The sequence below is a fragment of the Phoenix dactylifera genome, unplaced genomic scaffold (assembly GCF_009389715.1).
Source record: "Phoenix dactylifera cultivar Barhee BC4 unplaced genomic scaffold, palm_55x_up_171113_PBpolish2nd_filt_p 000986F, whole genome shotgun sequence".
Lineage (NCBI taxonomy): Eukaryota > Viridiplantae > Streptophyta > Magnoliopsida > Arecales > Arecaceae > Phoenix > Phoenix dactylifera.
Window position 1 is genome coordinate 101,481 of NW_024068341.1, and position 24,081 is coordinate 125,561.

The window sequence follows — 24,081 nt, forward strand, 5'->3', positions numbered from 1 at the left end:
AGAAGTCTATATATATAGAACACAGATCAGGCCTATGCAAGTTCAGCTTCATTCATTTCCTTCTCTCCGTAATCTTCATTTACGAGCAGCTGATGGAGTCCTCTGGTTCAGATCTCTGGGTAATTGCAGTCATGATTGGAGGATTCGGGCAAAGCTAGTTGCATTGCACCTTGGAGATGATCGTGTGCCAAAGTCACTGAATGGGTAAGTCGCCAATCCCTAAAACGGATGTACTTTATCTGCTGGGTTATGGGTACTAGTGGGTATTTTACCAGAGGTTTCTATCAATCTACCCTTGTGTGATTCCTGTTGAATCATATACTCGGGGGGTGGGTGCAGGGCGGACGATTTCCAAACGGACTCCTCATTCATTAGATAGAGAAGATCGCCAAATCTGAAATTTATGCACGAGAGTACGAATTTGTTCGAGGCAGTATTCCCTGACGCCTCATTCCAAGCATGTCTTTCTAATCTTCCCGTGGTATTTATTTTTAAAACTATTTCAATTAAGTGCAAATATCAGCAAGCTTTTCATATAATTATATATCAATAATCAGTTTGCGTTTGAAGTCGCCATCTAATCTACCGGTACTTAGGTGGTGTTGGTGTGACGTACTCACACGTGGAAGGAGTTGCCACGTTGGTAGAGCTTCTCCACAGGTGAGAGGGTATGAATAAAACTTGTCTGCCTGTATCGAATATTCTCTAGTAGAAGGAATTGGCCACCGAGCACACTATGGCATTGCATGAATATGACCCACTTTTACCTGCCAAGAGCAAGTCTTCAAGCAGGCTATGGAGGATTGTTGCCCATGATCAAACGAAACAACCCATTCAATAGTCGCCGTCTGTTAGTAGAAGGACCTCAAAACGGCAAAGGGCCAGAGAAATTAACAGGGAAGAGGAGAGGGTGGTTCCCCAGCCAAAACTAACTGGCAGTGCAAAACTAGACCTCCTTTGAAAATTCTCTCACAGAAGTAAACGAGTCGTAAACTATAGAACTACACGAATAGGATAAATCGTCATTTTCACTGGCTGCGAGAGCGCAAAAGTAATCTTCTTTAGAGATTCTCACCTGCAGATATTACAGAGTTTTGCATTCTAAAGCTACACAAATTAATGTAATCGTCATTTTCACAAAATTTTCCTAACCGGAATGAGTGCATAGAAAAAGTCAATAGACCTAATGGTAACTATTTCCCCACTTACGCACCTACATGAAATTAACCCTTACACTGCTTTACCTTCTAGCATCACATTTCCTGCTTCCAACCTCATGAGATCTACAATGTTTTAGACTAATTAAGCTACAGATATAAGATCGTTACATATGTGCCCACCTCTCAAATGAAAGAGAAAAAAATGAAGAACATACCGTGAGGTAAATGACTACAAATATTCCATTTCTTGAATGTAAAGCAAGAATATTTCTAGTTTGCAGAGTTCAACGAGGGGATTGGGGATCCCACAACATAAATCTGTGAAACATTTTGGTTAAACATCATGATATCATCTTAAGAAGGTTTATCATTGACATAAGGAATGCAACCCAAAATGTTCTGCTGCTCCAAATGCCTGCATGAGAGGGAAAAGCTTCAGGGTGAAATTTATGTGTCTGCTGAAATTTACAAGAACGGAAAGAATAAAAATACAATAAAAGTTTTTAACAGAGAAAACTCGGCAGGAGGGTGTAATGGACATGTCTCGTTCCGTATCATCATGATGGGCATGGTGATAGTCTACAGATTATGTTGAGATCCACAGCATAATTCACCACCCTGGATCCTCTTACAAGGATCTGCCACTACATTTGCAAAACCATACTGAGGCTGCTATGCCCCAACAACACCTGAGATCCAAGGGACAACTACAGGTGTGTTGGGGTGAGCATCTCTGTATGACTCAGAATACTTGTCTTTGAAGTTTAATCGAGGTTCTTTGGCCTGCATTGACAAAGAGAAATAATTCCCTGATTAGAAGAAAGCAGGATATTTATGTTAGTAGATCAGATTCGTATAGCATTGTCAAGCAACCATGGTAGGTCAACATAATTCCTCCATAAGTTTAGCATTCTAGTACAAAAATACACATTTTTAATTAGTCTATCGATTCAAGATAGCACTAAAATAAATGAGTGCAACAAAAATTACAAGGTGGAGTTCATCTCAAGAAGAATGTATCAAATGTTTGTGCAAATACAATAAGGAATAAAGTATGGCTTTAGAATCTGGAGCAACCTAAACCATTGGACAGGTTGAACCATCAACCACCTGGAATTGTGGTCTAGTAGACCCTTTAAATTATTTCCCACTAACAACCATCTTGTTTTATTAGAATTGTTTGAACTTTGAAGTGCCACTTAAACAAGTGATTCGACCAAACTGTTCCAAGTTTATGTGAACCAGACAATTTAAATTGTATTTAAAAAGTGTTTTCTGGGTATCTATTCAACAGGCTTACTGCCTTTGCATATTAATCCCTATGGACGCCATATTTACATAGTATCTATAAGGATTACATATCTTGAGGTTCACTTAACTAGAATCGAATGGTGTATTCCTTGTAATTTCCTTTGATGGTGTTATTTTTCTGCAGGATGATTTTCCTTGCGGATATTGCACAGTAACCCCCTCATCCTCATCTCACCGGTGACTGGCCGAAGCCCCCCTTCCCTAGAGGTAGGACTCTGGCAACCCCCTTCTACCCCCTTTATCTATCTCTCGTGGAATTGCATAAGAGGGAAACTAGAATGAGCCCGACAAGTAGAATTATGGGTGATAAATGATCTGAACAGCTTGAGCTCTGCTTGGGCTCAACTCGGAAAATTCTGAGTTCAGGCTTGGTTCAAAGCAAAAGGAACCAAGCTTGAATCAGCAATCTAGGCTCGAAATCAATTTCAAGCCTTGACAAAAATAAACCCTGCTCGATCAGGCTCGACTAGATTAGGCTCAAAAATATATGCTATATATCTCAAGTTTAGATAGTGGTTATTAGATCTTAGACTCAATGTTTTAAATCTTGGCAGGATGAGCGGCATCCTAGCCATCCTATCCAATTCTTGTGAGAAAATAGGAATTGGGATAGGGACAAGACCCTCAAACCCACCAACGTAGGACAAGAAGAAGAAAGAGGAAAGAAAGAAAGAAAGGAAAAACAGGAAAGAAGGAAGAATAGAAAGAAACAACAGGAAGAGGAAAGAAAGAAATGAAAGGAGAAAAAAGAAAGGAAGGGAGGAAGAAGAAAAAGAAAGAACGGAAGGAAAGAAGGAAGAAATGAAAGAAAAATGTAAAGAAACAATGAAAGGAATAAAGGAAAGAAGGGAAAAGAGTACGTATAAGTATGCTTGATGGGGATGACTTGGCAGGATAATGGGGCATCCTGATCTGTGGAAAAACTGCGATGCTCTTATTCCATGGGATGTAAAACCTTGCTTAGATCCAATAGTCTCCAATATTATGGTTGTTTTAAGCTTGCCTATTTATTTGAATTCATTAAATGTTAGTTCAAATTTGAACCAAGCTTCAAATCAACCTAAAATCAAGCTTGAATCAAGCTTTAATTCCAGTTTAAACCTAGCTTTGTTCTAGCTTGAATTGATTTCTAGCTCAAATTAGCATTTTCAAGCTAATCGATTTGGCTCATGTTTAGCACAGTTCAAAATCAGATTCAATGTTTTAAATCAGGGCAGGATGAGGGGCAACCTAGCTATCCTACCCCATTCTTGTGAGAAAAAAGGAATTGGAAAGGGACATGACTCCAAAACCCACTAACGTGGGACAAGAAGAAGGAGGAAAGAACAGAAAAAATGAAAGAAAGGAAGTAAGGAAAGAAAAAGAAAAATGAAAGAAAGGAAGTAAGGAAAGAAAAAGAAAAATGAAGAAAGGAAGGAAGAAAGAAAAGAAAAAAGGGAAAGAAGGAAGAATAGAAAGAAAGAAGAAGAGGAAAGAAAGAAATGAAAGGAGAAAAAAAAAACAAAGGAACAAAGGAAGAAGAAAAGAAAGAAATAAAAGAAAGAAGGAAAAAATGAAAGAAAAATGAAAAGAAACAATGAAAGAAATAAAGGAAAGAAGGGGAGAGAGTACTTATAAGTATGCTCGATAGGGATGACGGTAGGGATGAGGCAGGACAGTACGGCATCCCGATCCATGGAAAAATTGCGATCCTCCTATCCCACAGATTTAAAACCTTGCTTAGATCCAATGGTCTACAATGTTATAGTTGTTTTAAGCTTGCATGTTTATTTGAATTCATTAAATGTTAATTCAAATTTGAACCAAGCTTCAAATCAACCTAAAATCAAGCTTTAATTCACATTTGAACATAGCTTTATTCAAGCTTGAAATAATTTCTAGCTCAAATTAGCATTTTCAAGCTAATCAATTTAGCACATGTTTGCTGAACAGTGTCGAACCAACTGGTTCGGAGCATATCGAACCAAATAGTAGGTTACTGGCACAGTTCATTCCATTGGTTTGAAATGGAAGCCCTACCACGCATGGAGGGAGAGGGAGAAGGAGAGAGAGGAAAAAAGAGAGGGAGGGAGGGAGAAAGAAGAACAAGGAGGGGGAGAGAGAGGGCTAGAAAGCCCTCACTAAAATAGGGATCCCCTATTTCATATTGAAACAAAGGAAATGAAATCACCAAAAAAGAAATCAGGGATCTCCTATTTCGAAACGAAACAAAGGATCCCTCATTTTCTGTTTTGATGAAGGCTTTCGAGCTCTCTCTCTCTCTCTTAGCCTCTCTCTCCCCCTCCCTCGCTATCTCTCCCTATCATTATGCCCAGGAATGGCACGATACAGATTCGTACCATGCCAAATCGATTGTTGGCTGGTACCCCATTCGGTGCCAGTTTGGCGAACTTTGATGATGGCAGAGGGGAAGGTGGTGAGCGAAGGCGAGTCAACAGAGAGTCTAGCAATGGAGGTATTGTGGCTAGGGCAAAAGGTGATGGAGAGTGGGGGTAGTGATGGAGAAGATGGTACCGTAGGGGGTAGCTGCAAGGCTCACTTGCCTCGCCCTCTCTGCCAAGTCTAGCTTCAGTTGGCCTTCATTTCCATCTCCTATTGCACCTCAACAGGTCTCCGACGAGGGCATCATGGAAGGTGTGCCAGGCAAGGAAGGCAGAGAGGGGGAACCAAGTAGGAGGCCAAGCCTTCAGGCATGGAACACACTACAACATCAAAATCAACAGGGCGACGCCCTCCACCAATCTCAAGAAGCTCTACCAGACAAAGCACCTTGAGAATATATATAGGTCCCTTAATCCTCCTCTCCAACCCTCTCTAAAGTGCATTTGCATCATTTCCTGACTCTTGTAACACTTAATGATGGTTTGATTAACTTGCAGATGGAGCTTATAAGGATTAATATGCAAATATGGTCCCAGCAAAATGATATGCAAATACGGAAGATTAGATAGATGGATATGCAAAAGAAACCTACAAAAGATCTTAATTGAATTTGACGGTTACGAGTTTCTCACCTCTCCATGCTCAAGCATTGAATACAAAGATGTACTATTCCTCTGCAATTGTGCAGCCTTAGCTCTAATGATAAATAATAGATCTTGGAGGATCACTAGACCTATTGTGGACCATTCTGGCTACTTCGGACTAGTCCAGATAGGGTCTAAGGGCAAAATCTAAGATCTCCCACATCCACAGCCTACGCGCACATCGAAACTTTGGAAGGGCACAACTTTCACAGTGTCCATTTGGGTTGCCCTTGTTTTTATCAGATTTCGGATGACTCTCTTTTGAGACTAACTAGATTTCCAAAATGCCCAATCAAATCGAATTTTGCCATTTTTGGAAAAGTTTGATAGTTATACCCATGGTATGCTGAACCGGCCCGTACTGGACCAGTTCGGTTCAAGCGTGGAAAATGGTTCCGGCCCTAGAGGAACCGGCACCAAGCGATATCGGCCCAAAACCGGCTTGTACTGGCCCGAAATCAGCCAGTACCGGTTGGTTGGCACTGAATTTTCTTTTTTACCACAGTGCGTGCGCTGTGGCTGATTTGACCACAGTGCGCGAGCTATGTGGCCACAACACTCTGTGTTGTGGCTTTTTGGCCACGCGGAGCGGCCACAGCGCTCCGCGTTGCGGCCTGATTTGACCATAGCGTGGACGTGCTGTGGCTTTTTGGCAATGCGGAGCTCCACGATGTGGTCTGATCTGTGGCCTGGCGAACCAAGGTACCAGTTCAGTATCGGTTCGATTCGGTCTAAACCGGTGCCGAACCGATTCGGTAGCTAATCAGTACCGGTTCGACGTACCTTGGTTATATCTTTTAATCCAAAAAGAATTAGGAATAAACAAAAGGTAAAGTTGATGTAGAAGTCAAGATCTAACGCTATGAGCAGGGTCGGCAGAACCGTCCCGAATCGGGCGGTTCCAACTGTTCCGAGCCGTACTGGTGGCTCACCGGTATGATTCCGACAACGAAAATGAAATCCATTGCCGGAGCCGGAGAAGGAAAGAGCGAGCGGCGGAGGGAGAGAGAGGGTGGGACGCCGGCCTCCGCCATTCTCCCTTCCTTCCCTCTCTCTCCCCCTTCTCTTTTCTTCTCTCACACAATTTGTGTGTCGTCTCCTCCGGCAGTACAGGCCCGACACGGCCCATACCAACTCGTGCCGTCGAAGAACTAGTGCGGTGCCTAGTATTGGTTCCGCCGACCTTGGCTATGAGGATTTTAACTTTCTTATAATTTTTGCACTGGTAACTTGCTATAAAAGTTCTAATCTCTCGACCTCACTAGTATACATATAGACATTGCAATCAGTTTTATTTTCCAATTAATGATAAAAAAGAGGACTTAGAAACCCTACTTTTGCAATTTTCTTTAGTTTCTATTTTTTTTCAAGAGTGAGTCGAGTTGAGCAAATTGAAAAATACTTCTTTCTCTTTTAGATTGGATCAAGTTGATGTCAGACCTTCGATCTTTTTAATTAGTGAGGGCCCTATGTTTTAGCCTAAATCATGGGATGCTGTACTGTATCGAACTGGACGGTATCGGATGTACCGTACTGGTTTGGTACCGATATCGATGGCATGGTCGATACGCCAAAAAAATTCCGTATCATACCATACCAACATTATGCTAGTGTGGCGCCGGAACGGGGTCCAGTACCAATACGGTGAACCTTGGTCCAAATGATGAGCAATACAAGTAGATGAGAGAAACTTTCGATCCTCGAGGTATGTCGAAGGATGAAGGCAATAATGGCTTTCATCTCAGTTATAATGATGCCAAAAGATGTTTCAACTAGGTTGCTCAACCTATAAAGTTTGTCACTTGGTTGTCGCCATCAGCTTCAACACCTGCAACTCCTATTGCAAAATTGTGTCCAACATTTAGATATGATAATCAATCATCCAATGAACAAGATAAGCAACCTATAGCACTCAAATTCCTCTTCATCTTTTCAAAGTCAAAGCTCATATCAATATACATGAATATGATGAAGCTGTCGATGAAAAAAAAAATAGACATTGTTGGGTAACTTGGAGAGCTATTTCACTATTTATGGTTACACTAGCATCAAGAAAGCTGCCTTCACTTGCTTGAAGCTTTCCAGCCATGCCCTTACTTTGGTGGAATTGCTACATGAGAGATTGTTCATGATTTGGCATGGAGGAAATTCAAAACTTTGTTTAAATAGTTCTATCCACTCGGCTACGAGGATCAACAGATTAAGTAGCAGTATCTCTAGCAGAAGTAGATAAATTTGTCTAGGACTACACCAAGCAAGATTCGCCATCTCGGTACCGGACCTAGTATCGGTATCATCCTATTACAGTGTTGCTACGCAGCATGAAATTGCATACTGGTTAGGTACCGGTACGTAACGCTCGGTATGGTATGATATCGATCGATACAACAAACCTTATCACCAAGTTTTACAAAGAGGCTATTTCTTTGAGGATCCCAATTGATGATCATGTATTATTCATGAAATACATTAAATATCTCCATGAGAATATCCGGAAGGAAATGAACATTTACAAAGTTCAGAACATCAACGAAGCTAATGTTTAAGGCCATGGGGATTGCAGAGAATAATAGCCAGGGGATGAGAAAAAGGAAGGTAAATCAAAGAATCAATACATCAGCAATAGCAAACTAGGTGAAAGGGAGTAAGAAACAAAACAACATGATTCAAAAAATTATTGCGACCATTGTGGGACTAGTAGACATACAAAAGACAAGTGCAAGATTTATCCTAAGTTATAGTCTAAGGGAAATAAAACAAAGGAGCCTGAGGGCATGTTATTATTACTTAAAAAAACTTTTATAACTTTTAAAGTAAAAAAGCACTTCTTAAAGATAAATGTTCTATACCATTCTTTGCAAAGTGCTTTAACAAGAAGAAAAGGCAAAAAAGGACTTCTAGGACAAGCTAAAAAATCTAGTGTTGGCACTTTTTCCATCCCATCCGTTTGAGCACCAACGAACTTGGGGTCTTAGAAAACTTGGTTAGCCAAAAAAGGCGCGAAGTCTTCAACAGTGACCGGGTTGGTGTGTATAAGCATGTTGCCGGCATCTGATCAATTGGAAAGATGACGAGGATCAAAGAGAGGATAGAAAAAAGTGTGGATATGGGTACCTTGACCTTCCAGAATTTTCGCCATCGTCACACTATTGCTTGAAGGTGGATAAGGAGTGTAGTGCTAGGTTATGATAGAAGAGTGTAGCACTAGGCTATAGTAAGAGTGTAGCATTAGGTTACGATAAGGATGTAGCACTAAGCTATGGTAAAAAAACTAAGTTACGCCTACTCGTAGAATAAAAGATAGAATAAAACTAAGATAAAGATGCATTGGAATGATTGTCAAAGGATTCTTACAAAGTATAATTCTAATTATTTATATTACAAGACAATTACAACCTACTCTAATGGTTGCTACCTACATCTGGTCTCCACTTCTAGTGGTTCTGATAACCAAGATCCGCCGTACCAGTACTGGTCGGCGTACTGGTGGCGGCCCGGACCGATACGTACTGGTCCGGTCCGGTCCGTACCGGTCCCGTACCGGCTCCGTACCGGTACAGCAGTCGTACCGACCAGCTTTTCAATAAAAACTTTCGGTACCGGATTCCACGCTGATCCGATATCGATCCTAGCCCGGATCAGTTCGTAACGGAACCGGTACGGCATACCTTGCTAGTAACTGACATCAGCCGTCCTCCAGTTATGCACATATAATAGCTCAGTTATGGGCCACTATTGCTAAGAGTGGTAGAAAGTGCTACCGCAACTCACATCCCTGATATTGGTAAGATGGGTGTCATTAATTAGTTCTTCCACTTGTTCTTGCTAGTATGCCATATAGCCCACTATTCTATGCATGGTAGGTAGTGCTACCCCTCTTCTTACGTCATGGGTGGTGGGAAGATGGATACCACTACTCATTATAGACACTTGTCATTTCTATTGTGTGCCACATAGGCCTTTTTTGCTATGCATAATAGATAGTTTGATCGCTGGCCAACCACCATTCTTAAACTCCACTCTACTAAGACATCATCATAGGCTAATAACTCTTGCCATGGATTGCCGAACCGGGCCGAATTGCTCGATTCCACCCATATCGAGCTACCCGATGGGAATCCAGTTTGGTTCAGCCTCCGTTTTCGGTTCCGGCCCCGAACCAGCCGGAATCGGTCCTAAACAGACCAGAACCGGACGAAAAAGTCGGAACCGGACGAAAAAGTCCGAACCGGACCTTATCGATGTGAACCGGCTGAAACCATCCGGAATTGGCCGGTTCCGTTCCAACTCAGTGCGAACCAGTCAGTTCGCACCGAGTTGATTCAGTTCTGAACCGGACCCCTCTCTCTCCCTTTGTGTCCTGTTATAATGTTGTTGGAAAGGCCCGAGAAGACCTTCCCAACAACATTAGTAAACAAGGAACCAAGGTTCCACCATTTTCTTCCCACCAGGTCTAAAATCACACTAATTCAGCACTTCAGAAGAAAGATCCAAGTTTGAATAAAGTGTGCTTCCTCTTTTCTATCTTATTCCATCATTTTTTTGGGGGCTTAAAAAAATAGCTCAAAAATTGCAAATTAAGAAATAATCATGCCAACATTTTCGATTTGGGATTGATTTTATTATATGTTGCAAATCTATGGACGATCTACATGATGACATAAAAAATTTTAATTTTCGGATCATATATAATTTTTAAAAATTAAAAATATATTTTCAGATTAAAAAATAAATAAATAAATAAATAAATAAGACTGTAAAATAAAAAGCATATTTAGGGGCATGCTAGCTACTCTCCAACAAAATTTGGTGTATATTCATCAAGTTTTGATGCGACAATGACCTAGGCTTAAACAACACCAAACACACCTTAAGAAGAAAGGGAAGACAACCCTTAACATGACTCAAAATTGGAAACTAGAGAAACCTGATCTCTAAAAGTTTGATTTGGAAGCTGGGCATGCAGACTGCCTCATATCCATGACCCTACCCTCTCGGCTGGATACAGAAGGATGTTGAACTAAATATCACCAAGGAATGTACCTCTAAATTTATTACAACGGAAAGGTACATTGACAAGGTGATGAGTTAAGTTGTTCCCCTGGATGTATGCTATGTCATCCTTAGGAGCCCTTGTTTATGGGATCAAGATGCAATATTTTAAATGCTGTAGCAAAAATATTGACTCGTGAAGGATGGGAACAAGTTCATGATTAATGCTGCCAGGACACAAGAAAATATTGACCTTATCACTGCAGTTCAAGCGAACAGTGTAGTCGATGCCTGCAAGAAGTTCGTGTTACTGATCCTGAGAGACCAATGCTGCTCAGTACAATCTACTGCCATTAGGGAGACCTTGAGTTCCATCCAAAAAATTGATGTCAAGTGGTGCTGAAAAATTATATGGATCTCTTCCAAGAAATGAAGGGGCTGCTACCCAGAAGTGTAATTGAGCATGAGATTTAGCAACTTGATGATGCTTTCCTACTCAACGTAAGTCTTGCAACTCAGTCATAGAGAACAAGGAGATTAAGAGGCAAGTCAGTTAGCTCCTAGACTAAGGCCTGATCAAGCCTAGTAGCTCACCAAATGGATCACCAGAGGTACAACTACCACTAATTATAGCACACTTGCATAGTTTGACGAAGGCCAATCATAAGTCCAAGTGGTCCAAGAAGCATGAAGATGTCTTCCAGCTTCTGAATAGATAATTGTTAGGCACCAATCCTTGCATTGCCAAATCCGCAGGCCCTTCAAGATCAAATCTGATTCATCAAGGTATCACACAGGTAGCCATCCTTATGCAGAATGGGAAATATCCTCATACATGATAGGACACTAGTAGAGTACCAATTGGAGATGTTCCAAGGGGCGTAGCTTAACTACCTACAAATGATAAGGAGCTGTATGCACTGCATCAGGTGGTGAAGCATTAGCATTGGTATTTGCTGGCAAGGAGACCATCATGCACATAGACCACAAGCCATTTCGGTTCCTTCAACATAGTCCAAGTTGCAACAAGCTCAGTAGATGCCTTATCCATAGTAGTTGAACCTAGTAATAAGTACAAGAAAGGGGCTATGGATAGACTGATTTGCCATCCAGGCATCCATCAACTACGACCAGTTGGCTGCCATGCAGATTTATCCACTCTATCATGAAAAGTACAGTGACTTGTATGCAAGAGATCCATTTTTGGAAAGGATGGAGAAATCAAAGAAAGGCCAACCAACAGAATTTACTTTGAAGGATGGGCTACCATACAGAGTATGCTCATATGTCCCTTAGGTTGCTGATTGAGTATATTAGATTAGTGAGGCTAAAATGTCTAAGTTTACAGGACAATTTGGAGTGAAGACTCTACTAAACCTGATAAGATACATCTATCGGCCCAAGATGTAGCCTAATTCATCAAGAATTTTGTACTATGCAGCACATCAAAGCCCTCTGTTAGAAAACTGGGACTATATACACCAGCACCAATTCCTAGTATCCCTTGAGAAGTGTTTTGATGGATTTCCACAAGGACAGTCAATGATGAGACACGACCACAACTACTTGTTTATGGTGTTCAAATGTTTTAGAAAGATGTCTGCCTAATACCCTGCGAGGAGAACATCATAAGATAAGCAGCTAGGTTATTCTTTCAGTATATTTGAAAAATTTTGTTAATACCTTCTTCCAATTTTTTAGATCAAGACAACTATTTTCTTAGCATTTTCTAGAGATTGTTATGGGAGATGGACACCAAATTGAAGAGGAGCACTACCTTCCACTTATAGATAAATGGACTAGCAAAGGTTGTGACTAGCAAAGGAGCACTAACTTCTTCAAGTCTATAGTTCGAAGCATCCAAAAACTTGGTATAATGACCTAAGACCTCAAGACCTACCTAGCACATGTGCTTGCATAGGTCCTCACATACTCCTCCCCTCCCATTTAAGCTTTGGAATCCTGGCCGGCCTAAGGTTTCCATCTCAAACACAATCACTCACCATGATTGGCTTGTAGTGAGCCCCAAAATGCCCGTGCTGCAATGTCCACTAATCTACATGGGTATGGGCCAGGTCTGCTTTGATTCATTTGTAATGGTCCAAGACTTCACCTAAAAAGGCTATCCAAGAAGCTGTATTTTAGGTTTCTTGGCTGTATACCTCTAAGTGCACAACCAATGTGGGACTAAACAAATGCCAGTATAGGTCTTCGCACTTGGGATGATAGTTTGACCTAACTTCAATTTGCCTATTATAGAACTATTTATGGTTCTACCTAGAAGACACCTTTGAGGCTTATTTAGGTTATCTGTCCATTCAACCTAAAGTTCATGGTTAGTGTTGAGCCAAAGAGCAGCAAGCAAGGAGTAAGGCACGAGCTCAAAGATTTCTTGAGAACATCATAAAAAGTGTATTAGGAGGTTTAGGCTCACTACACATATCACAACAAGACATGCAAGGAAATGACAAGCGTCGAGTGAAGTGCAACTTCCAAGAGGGGGAGCTTGTCTAGCTTCACCTAGATCAAGAGAGATTGAAGGGTGAATAGAAAAAGTTGAAAGCACTAAGTTATCCCTTCAAAATTCTGAAGATTGAGAAGAATGCTTCAAGCTTGATTTGGCAGCTTACATGGAGACAAACTTGATCATCAAGGCTGAGGACCTACATCTGTTTGAGCCAATGTATGGGGTCCGAACCAGCATCCGTACAGGTTGGCCGGCGGTATAGTATGGTATCGTGCCATGCTGTTCCGATGTGTACTGACAAAGGAATACCAGAGAGGGAGGGGAAGAGGGAGGAGAGAGAAGAAAAGACAGAGGGATCGAGGGAGAGAGAAGTTGAGAGAGGCGGAGAGCCGGAAGCCCTTTTCGGCCCTCTTCCGTATGGGGGTTCCCCCATTTGAACAAAACAGGAGAGTACTTTTTTATTTTCGCAATTTAAACTACAGTCTGCAACATGGTTTGTCGTACCGATCAGTATGGGTCGGTACGGGCTGGTACGTACTGGTACTGGACAGAACCGGTACGGCACAGCTATATTTTTCGGTTCCAACTATTCGCAACCCATACCGACCGGTACCGGCCCGTACCGACCGGCCTGTACTGATCTCAAATTTTTTTTGGCTTTTGGCTCGAACCAGCTGAATCGGTACGGTACGAGTTCGGTTCGGTATGGTGCCGGTACAGTCGGTACAGTGGACCTTGCCACTCTACAACCCCCCCCCCCCTCCAGTTTAAATCGTGAAAATAAAAACAACACTTTTGTTTCGTTTGAAATAGACGATCTCATGGAGGGCCGACGAGGGCTTTTGGGCCTCCTCCACCTCTCTTGGCTTCTCTCTCCATCTCCCTCTCCCTCCCTCCCTCCCTCCCTTTCACTCTTTTCCTCTCTCCCCCCTCTCCTTGTTTCACCAGATTTCTCAAACCATGGGGCGGAATCGTGCCGGTCCGCCCCTGGTATGGCTTGGTATGCCCAGAATCGGGCAATTCGGAGCAGTACAACATTCCTTGGTTTGAACCTTCTATGCTAGATGAAGACCAACGTCATGAACTAGTGCTATGAACCACTTTAGCCACTTTGGGCAAGTCTAACCAAGGTTGGGAGCAAAATCCACCACATTTAAGGCCTATTTCTTTAGGGGGGCGGCAACTTTACATACTTTGTTTTTTTTGAGGTGTATTTTTTAATCAAGCAACTTTCAAAATTTACAATGTGACAATCAGCCAACAGGCCTGTCGAGCTTTGAATGATCCCCCGTTTCTAGATTATTTCGGCATTTGAAATGACCAATTAAACCGAATTTTGTCATTTTTGAACACTTTTGATTGAAGCATATCTTTCAATTCGGAAAACTTTAAGTGGCATAAGTGCATAACAAAAGGCAAAGTTGATATAAAAGAAAAGATCTAGCTCCAGGAGAATTTTAGATTTTTCATAATATTTCTTACTGCTTGCTATTTTAGGAAAATTCTAGCCTCTTTTAAACTAGAAAGGAGTCTAACATGGATTTAGGGACTAGAACCTTTCTAGTATATAGAGGCATTGTAATTGCATATATTATCCAATTAGTGAAAAACGGGATTTAGAACCTCCACAATTCTCTTTATTTTTCTTATTTTCTAAAAGAATCCAAGTTGAGTGATTGAAAGAATTACTTCCCTCTTTGACCGGATCAATGATAGATGGTGGCCTCTAGGCATGGCCTCTATCCTAGTACTTTCAAAATTTCTTTTACCCTAGGCTTCTTCCCTTCCCTCCAACCCCTTTCCCTCTTTCCCTTTTCACTCCCTTTCACTCCTTCTATTCCTTCAGTCAAGTTCTCTATTTCTTTGTGTGTTTGTTTGTCCCCCAAAACATAGCCAAATGCAAGAGAGGGCTTGTTTAGGAGTAGTTTTCCTTACAACCAGGTTTAATAATTTTAACCCATTTCCACTACTAAAAATTGAGAAGAACATAATTTTGATAGTCTAAATTAAGAGCTATGCCAAAAAAACTAACAAATTTCTAGTTGTGGGGGAACTAATGAATCATTTATTTAAATCTACTATTAGAATCATCTTAAATCTATGTTATTGTATTCATACAATGATACCATTCTACATTCAAGAAAACTTATTCTCAAGAAAAAGGACTTATTCTAGCTAAATGGGGATTTTTTGTTTTTCTATTTTTGTCACTTGATAAAAGCTGAAAATACGTGCAATGAGATCATGATACCACTAGATTGGAAGCTCTTATGACAGTGCTTAAAAAACTTAGCCTTTTAGATATTTTATTTATAATTTTCATTTTAATGTTTTCCATTTGTAATTAATAACAATCAATATATTTATTGTCCTTGCCATGGTTCATTTGCAGTGGAACTAGCAGTTGAACCAATCACTCATAGAGGGCCAATTTCATGAGTTAATCAGACTTTTATAACATGAGACCAAGTAGGCCTACAAATAGGCTAGGTTGACCCTACCTAATTAGATTTTTTTGCAGACTTGTAGGATCGGTTTGGGTCAGAAAAATGGCTTTTTTTGAAAGTGAGAAAGATCTAGATCACACAAAACAGCAACCATGGCCTAGCATATGCACCAAGCAACTCTAGCGTGGGACAAAAATTGGTGACCTAATGCCATATCCAAGTCAATCCTTAAATCTAAAACTTTGGTAAGTAGAGATTCTTAGATTAAAAAAATCAGTATATGATGTTACTGAAATTGTTTATTTTTTCCACTCAATTCATGTTATCCTCCAAAATATATAAATTATGGCTGCAAAGTATTTGTAGTGGTGTAGATCATGATCAATGGTGTGGATCTACAATTTGGATGACCCATCACTCGATTTTAAATCCTTTTAACAAATATTTAACTACATATATATAAAGGTTCACCAAACCGATACCGAGGATCGTATTGACTGGCAATTAGTTTGGCATGGTACTAGCACGTATTACATCGAGCTGAGGTGCATCGGAGATGAAATATCAGAAGAAGAGAAGGGGAGAGAGGGAGAAACCCTAACCTTATCCCTAATCCTAGAAGGAGAACTAGGGAGAGAGGGAGAAGAGGAAGATGGGGGGAGAGAGAGGCATACTGAGGAGAGGTGACAGCAACGATATCGGTGTTAGCATTGACCAAGGGCTCGAGAATTGTGCTAAATCAAGGGAGAGGGTATCAGCATCAATCAAGGGGAGACAATCTGAACAATCGATCAAGGGAGAGGGCATCAACACCGGCATCGATCAACATATATCACCAAGAGAGAGAGAGATCTGATAGAGAGAACCAAGGGAGAGGGAGAGCCAGAGAGAAGCTTCAAGAGACTGCTTGATGCTCTTATATAAAGAAAAGAAAAAAGGGACTAGATCAAATCGAATAGCCGAACCGTGTCGGTTACCAACAATCAAATTCGGTACATCTCGAATCGTCTGGTTCGGCACGGTTCAGTGAACCTTTATATATGTATGTATGTATGATTCGTTGTATCGGTGTGTATCGTGCCATATCGGTGTATACTACCCCGTATTAGGTGTGTCAAACCAACTCCTTTACTGAGCGTATTGAAACCATACCAGTATCGTACCAGTACAAGGTTTAGCACCATGATGGTGAACCTTGCCTATAGATGTATATATATGTACACGTATGTATGCATGAATTCAACATATATATATATATATATATATATATGTACATGCATATATTTATATGTGTACATATTTCTTTGGAATAAATCTGATTGGGCTGAAATTCAGAATTCATCATTAAGGATTCAATTAATGGATGATTAAATACATGCTCAAATTTATATTGGCTGAATTTAAGTTTTTCAACCAATCAAATAGACACATGATTCACATGGATCAATGTATGACAAAATTAGGCTTGATCAAATAATAAACAAGCTGAGCTAGATCTCAAGTTTAATTAATGTCAAGATGATCTTGATTAGCCCTATGCTCAATCAAGCTGAGTTTTGCCACACCACCTTGTTATCATGGTATGTTGAACCAGCCCGTACCGGCTGGTTCAGCATGTACCATACCGGTCAGGGACTAGACCGGTATGGTACGGCAGTGAAAAATAGTTCTGGCTCCATAGGGGTCAGAACCGAGTGGTACGGAGGTGTACCAGTGCGAACCGGATTGGTTCCCACCGGTACAAACCTGGTATCGTTTTGTACGTGTGTTCTGTGGCATTTTCTTTTCTGGCATTGTCCACAGCGCGCCATGTACGTTGTTGTCGGTTCGGTATTGGTTCGACCAGTACTGAACCGGTCCAGTAGGCGACCGGTACGCCTACCGATACCGGTTCGGCATATCTTACTTGTTACAGAATGGGCTGGAACCTGTCTAAAATGATGACCCAAAAGAAAACCTAGTCAGCTCCTGGTCATGATTGTGTCGGTCTGAACCTAGTTTGCTTGCAGGCCTAGAGGGCTAGAACTAAGAAGAAAGATAGCATCAGACAAAGGCATCCTTTGACTAGAATAAAAGGAAAGAATAAAAGAATAAAATAAGAATTCTTTTTCTTAGGTTTTAGTCGTGGCATTTACTACCACATGGAGGTTATTTTTCCCTTTCGTTGCGTATGTAGGCCATACAATGTTGATTTTTCAGTAGTTTTTCTTTATTTTCCTTGAGTTGGGAGAGGGAGATAGATGATAAACATAATTCTTAATAGGCCAAGACTTCCAAAATAGGCTTATTTCAATTCTTTCTGAAAAGACTAATGCGAACAATTCATTAGAAGGCATCGCTATTAAGACAATGATATCATATTTTATATAAAATAAACACAGCATTCAGTAACAGCACGGTCATTTAAATGAATAATTACTTAACCTCAAGAATATAAGAAAGAAATTCCCAAATTCAATATACTTGTGAATCTACTAGACACTGAAAAGCTTCGCAAATTCTAAATATTAAAATTTTGAACAACTAAAGTTGAATAAGTAAATAATATATATATATATATATATATATATATGTATGTATATATGTTCACAATACAAAATACTGTTGTACTGATTTCTACTGATATGCAATATTAGCTTCAACCAAAAACTATCAAAACTAACAAATAAAGGGCCAACATATGAAATAATACTCTAAATGTTGTTTAATAACTTTTCCAAGCTTCTTTTATTTCTCTTCTATGAATTTTCCTGAATTTCATTACTGCAAAATTAGAAGCATGGAGCATAACTGTCGAAAGGCCCAAATATGAAACTTCACCAACTCAACCAAAGCTAAAACAGAATCAAGTTTTAAATCTTGATAGCATTACTAGAAAAAGTCTTTAATTGTTGGCAAATTTCTAAAGTTACCTTTCAACCATGAAAAATCAAGGTAGCAGTTAATAAACTGGGCATGTTAACTACAAATCTAGATGAATTTTCCCTCTATATTCATCTTCCTTGTACCTATTCTCTTACTTCATGTATCTCATATTTGATAAATATTCATCAGTTCATGGCTTGTCCTTCATTATTGTAGAACATACATACAATTCCCTTGTACTAAAACTAAGCCCCGACTATCTAAAGCAAATCATGCTTATATGTACCTACCATGCTTTATACTAAATTCATCTATGAAGCACCAAAGCACATAACAACCATTTAAAAAAGCATTCTGACCAGATTACATAGTTCTTGGTGTATAAATCAACACTAATACTTCATTAAACAAAATGTTACCTGTTTCAGCCAGCATTCCTGATGTTTGTGTTCATAAATGTCCGGCGAATAGCATCCAAACTCTGATGGGCAATAAACCCATATATTGCACTTCATTTGCCCTGGTTTTGCATGTTTTGCCTGATCTAAGCAAGCCTGACAACAGTCAGCAGCACTTTCTTTATGGTGGGTTAGGCCCCATCTAACAGCAGTGCCATCATAATCAGTATGAAGCTCAGCGTGGCATTCAGGAGGCAGTGGTCGACCTGGAATTATCTCCTCCTCTACAGGAATGGTGCAATAGAAAAATTAATAAACACTATTGTCATCTAGCATTTGGAAATTGTATCTGAGAACTATTCACCCATAAAAAAGTGGCTAAAGGAGTTGTGTACAAAAGCATTGAAACAACAGAAGGAAAAACTTGATTTAAGGACGTGGTTATGAAAAGGATTTACCAAGATCCTGATCATTCTCAGGTTTGTCATTGTTCTCTGTGTTAATAACGTCAGGTGGCAACCAAAGACCAATGTCTTCTAATAGCATAGGCCAATTAGACTCAAAGGCCCTTCGCAGCATCTCTACAATCAACCATGTTCTCTATTTGTTAGAAGTCGTGGCTAGAAAGGAAAGAAAATAAGGAAAAGAAAATGTAAATCTAGGTCGGAACCAATAAAAATAATTTGGTATTCACTTTGAGAATATCAACAACATAGCTAAAAATGCTTACATAGCTAAAAAAAAATGCTTATACAGCCAAGTGAAATTTGCTTACTTGCTTCCTGCATCGAGATGCTTGAATTTGACCTAGATTTTGCATATCTTGCTTGTTTAACTTCCTCTAGTTTCTCAACACGCCATAATTCTACTGCTGCTGCTCACAGATAATCTTCATATTAACTTGCAGGTTACAAGTTGAATGAAACCAAAGAACAAAAATTTGAAAATCTATTGGAATCAATTGAGTAGCAAAATTTTTTATTTTAGTTTTTAAATGATGCATTCAGCTTTAATATTTGCTACAATGTAAATCTCAAGTTACTTATCTCCATGGCAAGCGCATATCCACACTTGGATTTTTGCTGGCACTAAAGTATCATCCATGTTCGAGCAGCTTGAGAGAAACATTGTACCTCTAAATTAAAAGTAGTTTCCCTTTGTATATAATGATGCATTCCATTTTTATGCTTGTTTTCACCACAAAATGAAAAAAAAGCATTCAGGTTCTCTCACAGATTATAAAATTGAAGGTAATCCTAAGAAGCAAAGCTTGGCCAAAAAGGATTCAAAAATCAAACCTCAAATTGTTGGGAGTAGGCTTCATGGCTATGATTTATTTTTTTACTCACACACTGGTCTTTTATATTTGCAATAAAGAAAAACAATGCACTTCGCTCAGATGTCCTCCTCAAATTTACTGTGTAACATGTTGCATAACGTTTAAAACAGAGGGCTCAAATATGAAACCTGGTCCCCGATAAGCTCTCCCATTTTATTCCACCATTCCGTATAAGTAACAATTAAGGAGATGTAACCTTTAAAAAAAATTCTGAAAATAGGGAATATGACTTCATTAGCAAATGGTATAATCCAGAGAAATATAAGCCTTTTATTGGCAGTCCATAATAATATTGTAAGTTTTAACTTCTAGAACAAGAAATGTGCTAGTTCGGTTGCAATCTGTTTTTGTATCAGACATAAAGAAAAAAGGAAAGAGGGAAGAAGAAGAAGAAAAAGAAGAAGAAGAAGAAATGCGTGCTTCTGTCTATCTTTGTGCGTCAGTGGGAGAGATTTATGCAACCATGTCTTGAGCAACCAATTTTGGAAGGTGGATTTTTGCTTAAGATTCGCCGTACCAGTACTGGAACTCGTACCGGTGCCAGTCATGGTATGTTGTACCAGTCGATACCAAACATACTGTACCAGTACTGATGGGTACCGATATCGGTACGCCGGTGTCGGTACGCCTGGCGTACTGCACACCGTACCGTACCGACACTTGGTATGCCTATGCTAGTGCGGAACCGGTATGGGATTCGGTACCGGTACGGCGAACTTTGGGTGCCACACTAGTATAATATCGATACAGTACGGTATACAGTATGCCTAGCGTACCGAGTGCAATTTTCCCGATTGACATGTCAATGAAAGCTTTATCTATAGAATAGTCAAATAAATGGTAACCAGGCTAATCTGCTTCAATATCTGTCCGTGAAGTTAAAGAGTCATGGCATAAATTGTAAGTTGGTGCCATCAGGCTAAACTGATTAATATATGCTTGGAACTAGCAGTATGCTTTCAGCCAAATTGGACTGACACATACATAAAAGAGACAAAAACCTAGAACCCAAATAAAACAGAGAAAAGGAGTTGCAAGAAGAAAAGTTCAAGTGCTATAGCTGGTGTAATGGAAGATTTCCCAACGCTTCATGCAAACCGACACTATATTATGCCCAAGAGAGGAGCAATGGAAAAGTCAAACATCAGCCGAGTAATTTTCTTTTTTTTTTCTTTTGGTTGACATTTCTGAGTTACTAAATCATGGCTGGCTCAATATCCATTTATAATATTTTGACTAACTTAAGAAAAGTATACTCTTATCAAGCCTATGTTTTGACTAAAAACAGACATAACAGACTAGTAAACATTTGTAAAACTAAACCTCCTAAAATGACACCTCAGTCCTCATGATATTCGCAATCAAACATGGGGTGGAAGGAACTAAAATAAATCAAGCAAGTCACTACAAATGAATCCTATGCCTCCTACCCACCTCGCTGTTCAGTCACATTAGCATTACTGCCCAGATCTTTTAACCTTTGCAGAATCTCATTGGCCAGCTTCTGCTTCAAGGGCTGCGGCAACTTCGACCTCCTCTTCTCTTCTCTAGCGAATTCCTTTCTCAGTTTTTTCACCTTTTCTCATTCCAAAACAGAACTACATCACCAGATCTATAAAAAAAAGCACAAACGTAGAAAGAAAGAAAAATGGAAAAGGGAGAGAAGTGGATTGTTACCACTTTGACAAGCTCGAGAGGCTCCGAAGCTTTCCGAACACGAATCGACTCTTCGGTTCTCTTAATCTGATCTTCTGTTTGCTTCCCATCTTAATATAACCCAAACAAAACCACATAAATCCAGCAGAAATCAAGAACGCGGAACGACATTTCGGCAATGAACAAGAAAGGCGCCGCCTTTTCACCTGAAAACGGATTGTAATCGGAGCCGGAGGTGGAATCGAGGCGGAAGGAGGTGTAGAAATAGCGCAGCAGGAAGAGAGCCACCACGAGATTCATGCAGCAGATGGCAACGGTGATCCGCTTAAAGGAGCAACATCTCCCCGCGCTACCTATCTCCACCGCGCCCCTCGCCATCCCGCCGCCGCCGCCCTCTGCTCCTCGTCCTCCTCCTCGCCGGGAGCGCCGTCGGCTTCATGTCATCGTCGACAATCCAGTCGCCCTCTTCGGCTCGCGAGCAAGATCGGAGTGCCGGGATTCGACAACCTTTTTCTCGTTTCTTTCTTGAGGCTTCAGCAACCGACGGGATTAAAGAGGGGGGATTAAACGGAATAACGATGCGAACTGGGATTCGGAGGATTTATGCTGTCGGAGGCTTGAAGATGCTCATCGGCGGGGACAGGACCTCGGCGGCGGCAGCTGATTGCCGAGCTACTAAGAAATGCATCCTTCGTTATGGTCATCCTCGGAGTAGGATAAGAGTTCGATGTGCATGAGGCGTTGAGTTCATCGGACGGCTGCATGGGATTGGGGTAGTGAGAGGGAGCGAGGACACGCTACTATGTACTGCTCCGAGGAGAAGCATAACAAGAAGGAATAAGAAATTCCGGTCGGTGGATGTGGTCTAAAATGTGCTTGCGTGGGAGTCCTTCATTGGTCGATCCTCCTAGAAAGGTGGGGCCGGCGGGCGTGGATGAAAAGCCGGATGGTGAAACAAAATTAATCAATTAACCGGGATAGCGGCATGGCGACAGCCCTCACACTGGTGGGACCCATTTCATTCTTTTGTTTTTTCTTATTTTCTGCTGATTATGTGCAACCGGGACGGTAGAATTATCAGTTTTTGCAGCTAAAGGCTCTGAACTTTGCACCAGTGGTGATAATTTTGGACCCAAGGTCGAAAGCATCATCCCGTCCACCATCTAACCCCCCATCTACCAAAAAAAAAAAGCAACGATTACTATAGGTTCTGGTGTATCTTTTGAAAGGATGATTGATCTTTTTCCATAATGTCGAAGTTGGTGTGATGCCGATGATTAGGTCGTGCCTTATATAAATATCTAAGCATATCAATTTTGTCATTCATCCATTGATCTCAAAGGGAAAGATGAATTCTACTTTTGCACGAAAGATCCAACTTATGTCTAATTATTTGATTCAGATTATATATTGAAATTGGGTTGGGTACCAGTTAGCTTAAACTAATATAATTATAAATAGATTAGGCATGCATTTGACCATAAATTAAACAAATATTTGAAGTTAAGTTTTAAATTTTTAAAATAGTGGTAATTGGAAAATGGGCCTCGGTAAAATCAAAATTAAGTTGGATGGTTAGAAAATTACTAGTCCAGAGAATGAAAATATGAAAAAGGATTGAAGAAAGGAAGTGTCTAAGATTTTATAATGTTTTCTTCCATACTTTGTATTTTTGTCCTTACTTTCCTACTTTCAATGGATGCTAAGCATCACTTTCTGACCATATTTTATAATCATTTCTCAAGCATATAATTGATAGTTAAGTGCTTATTGGGTTGGGTGGGTACTATGAATCAATATTAATTAAGTGGATATGGTTTGGGTTCATATTTTTGAACATGATTAAAATGAATAGGGTGTGGAGTTAAAGGTGTTCTGACCTAACTCAAATTTGATCTAACCCAACCTAAATCCAACCCAATTTATTGTTGTCCTTATGCATATGATTCAATCCTGGAAAATAATGCCACGTTAGTGGGATAAACAATGGAAACCAAAATAACCATGGTCTACGAAAACATAGTCATGTTTAGAATAACATGTCACTTATTCAGCCTCATCCAACAACCTAACACATGTAATGATCTATAGTTGCAGAACAAGTTGGGGGAAGGATATCCTTTGTACTGTTGAGTGAACACGCCTATTCCTTGGAATGCGCGTGTTTTAATATTTGGGTGATGAATACGTGCATAAGATAGGTAGAGGAATAAGTTATATTTAAACTTTATGGTAGTTTGAATTTTATTATAAAGACCAAATTGTTTTTTAACTTTTTGAGTATTTATAAAGTGGATAGGAGCAAACTGGCAGCCAGAAAAAGACTTATTCCATAACTAAAAATCACCTTATAGTTTAATGCAAGTACTAGATCTACTGCATCATAAGAAGTGAGTTTCTTTCCAAAACCTTATGCAACA

The 24,081-nt window shown here is 40.1% G+C and overlaps 1 protein-coding gene across 3 annotated transcripts; it reads right to left on the minus strand.

The window, feature by feature from the left end:
• Nucleotides 1-1,377: 1,377 nt before the first annotated feature.
• LOC103718670 lies at nucleotides 1,378-22,324 on the minus strand. 3 transcript variants are annotated; one of them, XR_005509399.1, is made up of 8 exons: nucleotides 21,868-22,323; nucleotides 21,683-21,771; nucleotides 21,440-21,581; nucleotides 19,442-19,540; nucleotides 19,125-19,247; nucleotides 18,688-18,950; nucleotides 1,700-1,943; nucleotides 1,378-1,575 (listed from the first exon to the last, which is right to left on the minus strand). XR_005509399.1 is itself a non-coding variant. In XM_008807592.4 (7 exons), the coding sequence occupies exons 1-7, from the start codon at nucleotides 22,037-22,039 to the stop codon at nucleotides 1,833-1,835; spliced, it is 996 nt and encodes a 331-aa protein (XP_008805814.1). In that variant the 5' UTR covers nucleotides 22,040-22,324; the 3' UTR covers nucleotides 1,378-1,832. The 3 variants fall into 3 exon arrangements, 2 of the variants coding, with proteins under 2 accessions (XP_008805814.1, XP_008805813.1); XM_008807592.4 differs by having other exon boundaries at nucleotides 1,378-1,943; nucleotides 19,442-19,537; nucleotides 21,868-22,324; XM_008807591.4 differs by having other exon boundaries at nucleotides 1,378-1,943.
• Nucleotides 22,325-24,081: the final 1,757 nt, after the last annotated feature.